The sequence below is a fragment of the Pongo pygmaeus genome, chromosome 20, assembly GCF_028885625.2.
Source record: "Pongo pygmaeus isolate AG05252 chromosome 20, NHGRI_mPonPyg2-v2.0_pri, whole genome shotgun sequence".
NCBI lineage: Eukaryota > Metazoa > Chordata > Mammalia > Primates > Hominidae > Pongo > Pongo pygmaeus.
The window spans coordinates 33090590-33100321 of NC_072393.2; the positions used below are offsets into that span (position 1 = coordinate 33090590).

The 9732-nt window shown below is 48.9% G+C and overlaps 1 protein-coding gene across 2 annotated transcripts; it reads right to left on the reverse strand.

Moving 5' to 3' along the window:
• Nucleotides 1–5954: 5954 nt before the first annotated feature.
• On the reverse strand, nt 5955–9419 carry LOC134737534 (ubiquitin carboxyl-terminal hydrolase 24-like). 2 transcript variants are annotated; one of them, XR_010124867.1, is made up of 3 exons: nt 8647–9419; nt 7300–7740; nt 5955–6415 (listed from the first exon to the last, which is right to left on the reverse strand). XR_010124867.1 is itself a non-coding variant. In XM_054465630.2 (2 exons), exons 1-2 carry the CDS (start codon nt 8740–8742, stop codon nt 7588–7590), a joined length of 249 nt encoding a protein of 82 aa, XP_054321605.2. In that variant the 5' UTR covers nt 8743–8803; the 3' UTR covers nt 6124–7587. The 2 variants fall into 2 exon arrangements, 1 of the variants encoding a protein (XP_054321605.2); XM_054465630.2 differs by having other exon boundaries at nt 6124–7740; nt 8647–8803.
• Nucleotides 9420–9732: the final 313 nt, after the last annotated feature.

Consider the following 9732-nt stretch of genomic DNA (forward strand, 5'->3'; position numbering starts at 1 on the left):
CCAGCCTCCCTTGCTGCCCACCTCTAGTTCCTACTGAGCCTCTTCCCTCCTGGATGGTATAAAACACTGCCACATGGAGTCTTAGGTAAGACAGAGTCAGGTGATCTGGTTTCTAGTCCTCCTGCACTTGGATAAGTCATTTCTTTTTCTCTTTTTCCATTTTCCCTCCTAAAATGAGAAGGTTCAACCACAAGACAGCTCTCATTTTTTTCTAGGTCCAGCATCACATGTATTGAGCCAATATTCACTAAATGAATACTTCTGAGCATCTACTATGTGTCCGGCATGCTTCCAGGGACTAAAACCAACAAGATCCTCCCCTTCATGGAGCACAAATCCAGAGTGGAGGAGAGTCACACCATGAGTGAGGAAAACAAGCTCATGAACAAAATGAGCTAAGTGTCACTGGGACAACAGAACAAAGTAAGCAATGTGGGAGAGAGTGGCTGGGTGATGAAACCCTCTGAGAGATCAGGTTCATGAGGAGGAGGCAGAGCTGGATCTGGCAGCCAGAGTCCCAGGAGGAGGGCACAGCGAGCGCAGAGCCTGGATGTGAGGAGGTAGGTATCTAGGGGAAGAGGGTACGCGTGGGCCAAGGAGTGGCCTTAAGGGAAGTTGGACAGAGTGGCAGGGCTAGAGCATGGGGTCTTGGAGACCAAGGAAGGAACTTGGGTTTTAATCAAAGTGTGCTGGAGAGTCCTGGAGAGTTGTACACAGAGAAGTGACAGGGTGGGATTTCTGTAGTTTCAGTCTCTCTGGCTGATGTGTGGAACAAGAATGGAAAGGGCAGGGGAAAGGGGAAACAGGAGACCTGTTAGGAGGCACCTGCAATTGCACAGGTAAGAACTATCATGACTTGAACTGACAGAGAGATATGGGAAAGGGATGGATTTGGAGCACATTCTGAAGATAGAGCCACCAGGTTTACTATTATATTGGATGTTGGACTCAGGGGGGGCGCGTGGTTGGTGAGGAAAGAAGAATTAAGAGCAAGATTTTTGGCCTGAGCTATTCCTGGAGCTACCATCAGAAGGACAGGAAGACCAGGGGAGCAAGGAGTGTGAGGGATGTTGGGTGGTAGAGGGGAAGGACAGGAGGGAAATGAAGACCTGTGTTTCTGGTAGTGAAAAGCAAAGGAGATCAAGATGCTGCAGTCAGGAAGCTGGAAAAATACCAAGCAAGGGCGTTGGCATGGACAAAGGAGCGAGGGCCTCAGTCAAATGCTGCTGTAAGGGAGAATGAGACCAGGTGGAGTAATGAGTACAGGGGTGCCAGGCTTCCTGGAAGGGGCAGCTTCGGTGATTGTGCCAGAGCCTGACCCAGCTGGTGAGGATGAATGGGAATGAAGAAAGAAATTAGTGATTAGCAGCACTCTTTTGAGAAATATTACTGAGAAGAAAAGCAAATAGAAGGGGACAGTAAGTACCTAGAAGAGGATGTGAGGTCACAGGATGCTTTTTATAAGTTGAGGTATAATTTATATAAATGTACAGATCTTAAGTTTTGCTTTTCTTAAAAATAAATGAGCAAATGCAGGAGAGTAGAGAGGGCCTGAAAAGAAAGGGTGATTAAGTTGTCCTGCAGTGAGGGAAACAACTGCAGGATAGGGCATCTTTCTTTTCTAGTACCCAGCATGGCACCCGGCTCCCAACAAGTGCAGACTAATGTGGAAGAGCAAGGCAATGTCAATTTCAGGAGTGCAGGGCTCTCCTCCTCCCTAGGAGCTACTCAACCTCTGCCTTGATACTGAAGAGCACAAAGCAGGAAAAAACTCTATGTCTTTCCCAAAGGCAATCTGTCTGTCTCTCTTCCCGGGAAGGTGAGTGCCTGCCAATCACTCTATAGGAAAGGATGTACCTTTGAAGAGGAACTTTCTGCACCCTCTTAATTCTGCCATCAGTGCAGCTCTTCCAGGTTAGAACCTCAGTCCCTCTGTCAGTCTTACCTCCACTTCCTCATGCAGAAGGGCCCCAGTCAAATGTTTCTCCCCATGGCCTTCATCATGGAATTTAAGCGAGGTTCCCCTGGGCCTCCACATGACTCCTGTGAGCTCTGTAGAATGATCATTCATCGTTCATTCACTGCATACAAACTGATGGTCTCTTATGAGGTAGGATTCAATGTCGCACCTCTCCTTGGTTTTCTTGTTCGAAGTTAGAAATGCCAACTTCTGCTGTCTTTCATCTGATACCACATCTCCAGCCCCCACACCCCTGCTTCTCTGGATGCACCCCTGCCCCTTGCACATAGTCTAGGAACAGCTCTTGCCCTCCAAAGCTGAGGGATTCATATACTGGGGAAAGTGACCCACACAGCTCAAAGCACCTCTTCCCTGAGCTGGCTGGGCTGGAGCCTCCAGGACCCCTGAACCCTGAGCAATCCAGTTTCCACACGCTGCCCTCAGCCCTTGGGGAAGTGGTCTATTTGTTTACCCTCCAGTGAAGCCTTTTATAGTGTCTGATCAGAGCCTGGTCTCCTTGGAATTGACTCATTCCCCGGGCTGGTTCTGGTCCTGAGTGGTCTCCAGCGGGCTGGGCTATAGAAGGTGGGGCCCAGGCATCTTTGAATGTCCCTGAGCTTTACACCAAGACCCCACAGCTCACTCAAGGTGATGTGGCTGCCACTCCTGCTGCTTGGGAATCATGTGGCCACCTTCAACCCCTGACATTGGCAAAACCTGAGTCCCTTGAGCATCACCATCCAACCCTGGGAAGAAAAGCTATCTCCAATAAGCAAAAGTTATGAGGAAATTGGTAGAAATGGAAGGCAAAGGTCAGTCCCCAGGAGGGACCACAGCAGGTGCAGGTGTTGAGACCCCTATGAGAATAAATAAATAATTAGGGGCTTAGAACAGTGCCTGGCATTTGTTGAATGTGGAGAATAATAATCAGTAACTAAAGGAATAAAGGAGGAAGAAAGGACAATCACATGTGTGCTTACTCCAATGAGAGGCACTGCTCTAATGTCACTGACATTCCTCTTTACAACAGCCCTGGGAGGTAAGTGTGTGTTATCCCCATTTTGATTATAACTTTCCCAAGATTACGCAGCTAATAAAAGTAGGAAACCAGGCCAGATGCAGTGGCTCACGTCTGTAATCCCAGTACTTCGGGAAGCCAGGGCAGGCGGATCACCTGAGGTCAGGGGTTTGAGACCAGCCTGGCCAACATGGTGAAACTCCATCTCTGCTAAAAATACAAAAATTAGCCAGGCGTAGTGGTAAGTGCCTGTAATGCCAGCTACTCTGGAGGCTGAAGCAGGAGAATTACTGGAACCCAGGAGGTGGAGGTTGCAGTGAGCCAAGATGGCGCCAGTGCACTCCAGCCTGGGCAACAGAACGAGAGTCTGTCTCAAAAAAAAAAAAAAAAAAAGGAAACCAAGATTTAAATCTAGGTTAGCCTCTCAAGTGCCCATACCCTTAACCACTTTACCACTGCCAGAAAAGGCTGCTGAGGAAGCCTGGCCCTAAACCAGAGTGAGGTTCCACCTCCTTGGGAGCTCAACAGCTGAGCATTCAGGAGAAGGAACAGAGGGGCCTCTGAGGTGTGGGATTTCCCACGCCGAGACAGGCTGCAGCTCAGGGCACAGCCTGGGAGGGCAGAGTTTTGGGGAAACCCAGTGGCCAGTACAACATTGACCGTCAAGGCCAGAGCCAGGCCTAGGGTGAAACCTAAAGGCCCCAACAACTGGGGGTCCCAGCCACTCTCCCTAGCTGAGAGCACAGCCCCAGGCGGCTGCCCACCACTGCTTCCCTCCTAACAATGCTTTCCCCCTGTCCTGGCCTTCACTGGGGGACACATTTCTCTCCTTGTGCCTGCATGTCATACTGCTATCCTCCCTATTCCAGAATTCACCAACTCCAAAATGGAGCACCACTTTCTCTCTTAAATGGTTCTAAAAGACATCTGCCCTGTTACTCATTGGAGAGCTTGTTTTGACCTCTCCTTTTGGAATTTTCTTCCTAAAGTTTAACTTCCATCTATTCTGTAGCAACTGATAGCAAGGGTTTAAGTGCAGTGGTTAGTAAAGGTCATGTTTACAAGTAAAACCCATTTTCCCAAACTGAATTATAGGTAGGTGCTCCTTATACAACAGATCAAGGCTCAGATGCTCTGGTTAAAGTAGGGAGAGGGTGTGAAGGCTGCCCCAGAAGCATTTTCTAGAACCCTGGGGCTCAAGGAGCATAATTTGCAACTCTTAGGGGCTAGGATAGAGAAAGGGAGAACAGAGGAGAAAGCCGCAGTGGGGGCTGGCCACGATCTTGGACCCACCTTCATTCCCTAAGCAGGGCAAGCCTTAGGTTCCCCTTCAACATAAAGGGTCACTGTGGGTGGTCACTGAGGTCACTTCCAGCCCTGATGGTCTTGGGCAAAGTGTTGGGAGTGCCCAGGGCAGTGCATGGAGGTGGGAAGGCAGCTCAAGCCCCTGGGAAATGATTAACCACTGGCCACTCAGTCCTAGGTGCTCTCAGATCCACCCCTCACCTCCCGCAGACAGGCCAGTTCAGGTAGAAAAGATCAAGGCCTCTGACCAGGGCACCCAGCCAGCCCACTCACCGCTTCCCCTATCCCAGGACTGGAACACTCAATTTACTACTTAATGCCAAGAATACGCTGCAGGCTGGCCCTCAGCTGCCCACCAACCTCCCCATCTGCACCCTAAGGCCATGCTTGTCACACTCTCAGCACAGTCCTCCCAACCCTGGCAGGCTCGGTTGACAGTGACCTTCTCTCCTGCCTCCCCACTGAGGCTTGTTGTTCACTTAGGGAGTGAAGCAGAAGTGGTCCTCTGTTCCAGGTGCCTCATCAGGGTGACTGTTGGCAGCAGCTGCTCCTGCCCATGGGGCTATATGAGAGCTAAGGCTGGGCAGAGGTGACAGGCCAGGGGCCCCTGTGGCTGAATTGGTTCCCCAGGGCTTCCCTGGCACTTACCCTGGACATCCTGTAGGAACTTGGCCCCACTCATGCACCCACATGAGTCCATGTTCATCACAGCAATGGACAAGCTAAGGCCAGACTTTGCTCCCATTTCCAGCACTAGCAGCCTCCCCACACCACCCACCCCTGTACATATCCAGGTGTGCTTACAGACATAAAATGATATATATCCCACCAGACTGTGAACTTCTGAGAAAGTAGTGTCTGGTTTCCTTCTCACCAGAGACTGTTTCTGAGAAAGAAGGGTCCTTGGCCTACTGCAGGCCCAGAAACCTCCTTCCCACTGGACTGCATGAGGGCCCATTCTCCATTTCTGATCAAGGGCTTAGATTCTCATGTAGAAGCTTATTCTCATTCAAATTCTAATTCTATCTTGCAGATAGAATTAGAAGCCAGGGGATGACCTTGGAAAATACACTCTATTTTGTCCAATTGTTCTTGCATGTCTACTCCATGTAATAATGAAGAATTTGCTCCTTTAGGCTCTAGCACTGACAAGGGGCTATTATCCATGGGAGTGAGATTAGTCTGATAGAACACAAAAGCCACACACATAAAGGACTGCTTTCAGCCCCAAGAAGAGGCACCCAGGCCAGTGCCAAAGCAAGAGAGGGAGGGGCAGGGAGGCTCCTGACCAGATTCTGCTCATGGGGGAATTTTGGCCAGAGCTGAGCAATACATCTCTACCAGGTCACACCACAAAACACGGCCTGTGTCAAGACAATACACCTATCTGTGCTTCAGTTTTCTTATATATAATTGGGTGGTGATACCTACTCTTGCTCATCTGGTGGAGTTATAATCAGTAACGAACAAGTAATATAATGTACGTGAAACCTCATTAATTCATTGATTGTTTTTTTCTTTGAAACATGGTCTTGCTCTGTTCAGCAGTATGGTCACCACTCACTGCAGCCTTAACGTCCTGAGCTCAATCAATTCTCCCACTTCAGCCTCCCACGTAGTTGAGACCACAGGTTAGCCATGCCTGGCTAACTTTTACTTTTTTTTTTTTTTGTAGAGATGGGGTTTTGCCATATTGCCCGGGCTGGTCTCAAACTCCCGGGCTCAAGCAACCTGCCTGCCCCGGCCTCCCAAATTCTGGGATTACAGGCCTGAGCCATTGCACTTAGCCTATTCATTGATTTTCTTTTTTAAAATTTTTTTATTTGTTTTTATTACATTTTACCATTCATTAATTTTTAATAAACATTTACAATATCTGATATTCATTTGGCATCAGACTTGTGACAAACATCATGCTAGGTGAGGCAGCTGATGTAATGAACAAGATCCAGTCTGAATGTCCAAGGAACAAAGCAAAATTTGCACTAACCATAAAAAACAGCAATGATGGCGGTGAGGATGGTGGTGGTGATGATGGTAATGATAGATGTTCATCCCAGAAGGCTCTGATGCCTGGTGACTGATTTTTGTGTGTGGTGATTGTTCCTCCTCTTGTTCATCTTGGCTATGAACTAAGAGAGATTAAAATGCTTTTGTACAAAGGAAAAAGTATACATATTCTATGAAATACATTTCTCTGCCTGTTTAAATGTAGGATTTTCAAGAGAGGCAGGGATATTCAGTGTTCACCACTTGGGTGAATGGATGGGTTTTCAGCATCAGGCCTGGGAGGCCCTGACCAGTCATGTCGTTGATCTCAGGCCTGTGGGGGTACGTGTGTGCAGGAGGGTTAGGATGTGGCATGTGGCCTGGGAGCTTGCTTTCCTCCCTGGGCCTCAGTGTGTCCACTTGCAAAGTTAAAATGTCTACTTTCCCATTGCTTAAGCTTTCTGAAGCTAATTTATCACGAATCAATCTGCTGAGATTCACCATGATGATAATGGTTTACCAGAGAACAAAGAGAAATGTTATATATATATATATATGATATAGATTATATATGTTATATATCTGTATGCATACATGGGTTTTGTTTTTGTTGTATTGTTTTTTTCTGTAGCAGCAGTCTTACTATGCTGACTGGGCTGGTCTCAAACTTCTGGCCTCAAGCAATCCTCCTGCCGGAGTTCCCCAAATTCTGGGGTTACAGGAATGAGCCACTGTGCCTGGCTACGCTTCATGCTTTTGAATACTTTTTGACTGAAATAAGACATTAGAAATACCCATGAGCTAGTATTACAGAGCAGGCTTCTAATGGATAAAAACAACAAACACCCCCTACTACTGAGTGTTCTGCTGTGGCTTTTAATAGTATTTACAGGATAACTAAGTGAAACATAAGAAAAACAGAAAAAGAAGTGGTGCTTGTATAAAGTTCTTGTATAGAAAGAGAATAAGGAGAAAAAACTATCAAAAATACGGAATACATAGCAGACCTGTTTTCTGAAGATAGTACCTGTATTTCTATAGTGGTGCAGAAGAGAGGTGGTGGGAAAATGAGATTTGCTACAGTACACATCCATATTGAGGGCATCATGGCAAGTTCCTGTTCCCTATGCCACAGTGGTACAGTTGACAAATTCTTCAATAGAATCTACTCTCAAACATCAACTTTATAAATTATCTGAAAATATAAAATTATAAAAGAAAAAAAATCCCAAAGCATTTATTTCAAAGACAGGCTAAATAAAATTTGCTACTGACTTACTTCATATCTTGCATAGCAATGAGTAACTTTCTTTCCTTAGATATTCATCCTCTTTAAGCTAGGATTTAGATTACCATAACTGTATTTTATGATTAACTGAATAGCTTCATTAGGAATTTCTTCATCAGGCAATTTCATGGTTATTTTCCAAATGAAATCTATTCCCATCAACTTCAGCTTTTCTACATTCTGTTCAAAAGAAAAAACAAATTATATAGCACACCAAGATCACAAAATTACAGATCATTATTTTCTGTTACATCTTGAGTCCACAACACTTCAGTTCAACATGAATCAAGGCTTCAGGACCTCAGCTATATGAAAACACTGTCATACTGATATGGAACTTGAAAACAAAAACCCACCAACCACAGAAGCACCGGCAACCTCTGTGGGAGCTAGAGTAAGTATAGAGAGTTTTCTTCATATGTCCCTAAACCCAAAGCGGACATACACATCAACAGGCTATTGAAGCAGAAACACAGGAGGAATAAGCTGGGCCCCATCTTCATAACTTTTCTTCAAATGGAAATGGAGTCAGGCTAGAAGTGGCTACTAATTCTTGGGGTTCAAGCTAGTTTCTCCAAAGCTCTGTTAGAAATACCAGGATGGGCCAGGCGTGGTGGGGCTCATGCCTTTGATCCCAGTACTTTGGGAGGCTGAGGCTAGGAGTTCAAGACAAGCCTAAGCAACAGAGCGACACCCATCTCTACAAAAATAAACAAATAAAAACAAATAACAGGATACAGGCTTTACAAGAGCTTATAAAAATTTTTACCACCCAAATAAGCCAGATACTTAATAAAAGGGACTTGAAAGCCAGCTCTCACTTTGGTCCAAGGTGGCCAGAAACTGGGGGCCCCCCGGGGAAAGGGCCGCAGACACCTGTGGGCCGGCTCCATGGGTGGCCCTGAACTTGGATGGTGGTCCCGCGGCTCTGGGCGCCACGCAGACTACTGTGCCCACTGGGGCTGGGCTCATCAGGAAGGAGGATCAGCAGAAACGCGGGCGCTCACAACTGGTGCCGGGTTCGGTGTCCTTAGGCCTCTACCCGCATGGCCCCGTCCCTCCCGTGCCTGGTGGGTGCTTCCTCACCTGCTGCTCTCCCCACAACGGGGCTGCTCTTTTGCCCAGGGGCTCTGGGGCGGTCACGGCCACCGAGAGCGCCAGGTCGCAGGTCCCAGTACTCATGCCGGAGGCCCTGACGTGCTGGGGGTGCCCACGCGGGCCTTTGGTCCCCACGCCGGCTTGTGGTCCCCACGCCTGGCTCGGGCACCTGCAGAGGGAGGGCGCCCTCTGCCGCGCTGTTGCCGCTCCCGCCGCTGGAGGTCAGCTCCTCTCCCCGGCCATCCAGGCCTCAGCTCCGCCCTGCCCCGTGGCCGCTCCGCTGTCCTACCCCCTGGCCACCACCAGAGGAAGACCCCTTCTTTCCCTAGCTGTGCCCGCACAGTGCGGCCCTACCCGCGGGCAGCCTCCGCCCGCTGCTGCCCCAGCGCTGTCCTACCCCCGGTCGTGTCGCCGAGGCCGCCGCCACAGGGCGGTGCTACCTTCTGGGCACCGAAGGAGGGAACTCTCCTTTCCCCAGCCATTCCGCCCCACTGTACTGCCCTACCCAATGGCCGCCTACCTCTGACTCCCCTACCCCTGATCTGCCTGCCTCCGCTACCGCCCGCCCGCTGCCTGCTGCCCCAGTCCTCTCCACCGTGGCGGCCGCTGCCACCGCCCAGATAGTGCAACATCCCGCAGCCGTCTCCTTAGGGCCCGCAAGTTCCGGCCTCCAAGGAGGACGCTGGCGGGTGGCCTCGGCGCCGGCTCCTCCTCTGGCAGAGCACAAAACAGCCCCAGGCAAAAACCACAGGCAACTCAAACGCTGGACCAGGCCCTCAGCAGGCTTTTATACCAGCTTTATGCAAATAAAGGCTCCTGGAACACGTGTTCTGATTGAATGAGAGCAAGTCTATAGGACAACTCTGATTGGATAATTTAGTCCAATCAGATTAGGTCAAAAGCTTCCTTCTCATCCAATCAGAACATGCGTCCTAGGAGCCTGCACTTGCAGAAGGTGGGTATATAGCTGTTGAGGTGGGTCAGTCTTCTCGTTTGACTCTCTTCTGGTTCTGTGTGCTGTGCTGTCCTGTTCTGGCAAAAGGAGGACGAGCTGGCCTACCTGCTGGGCGGCTT

Excerpts from the sequence above, each read along its gene's own strand:
- LOC134737534 (XM_054465630.2), bottom strand. The coding sequence starts at position 8,742 with ATGAGTACTGGGACCTGCGACCTGGCGCTCTCGGTGGCCGTGACCGCC. Across the intron at positions 7,741-8,646 it reads CGTTGTGGGGAGAGCAGCAG|AATGTAGAAAAGCTGAAGTT; the intron begins GTGAGGAAGCAC and ends TCTTTTGAACAG.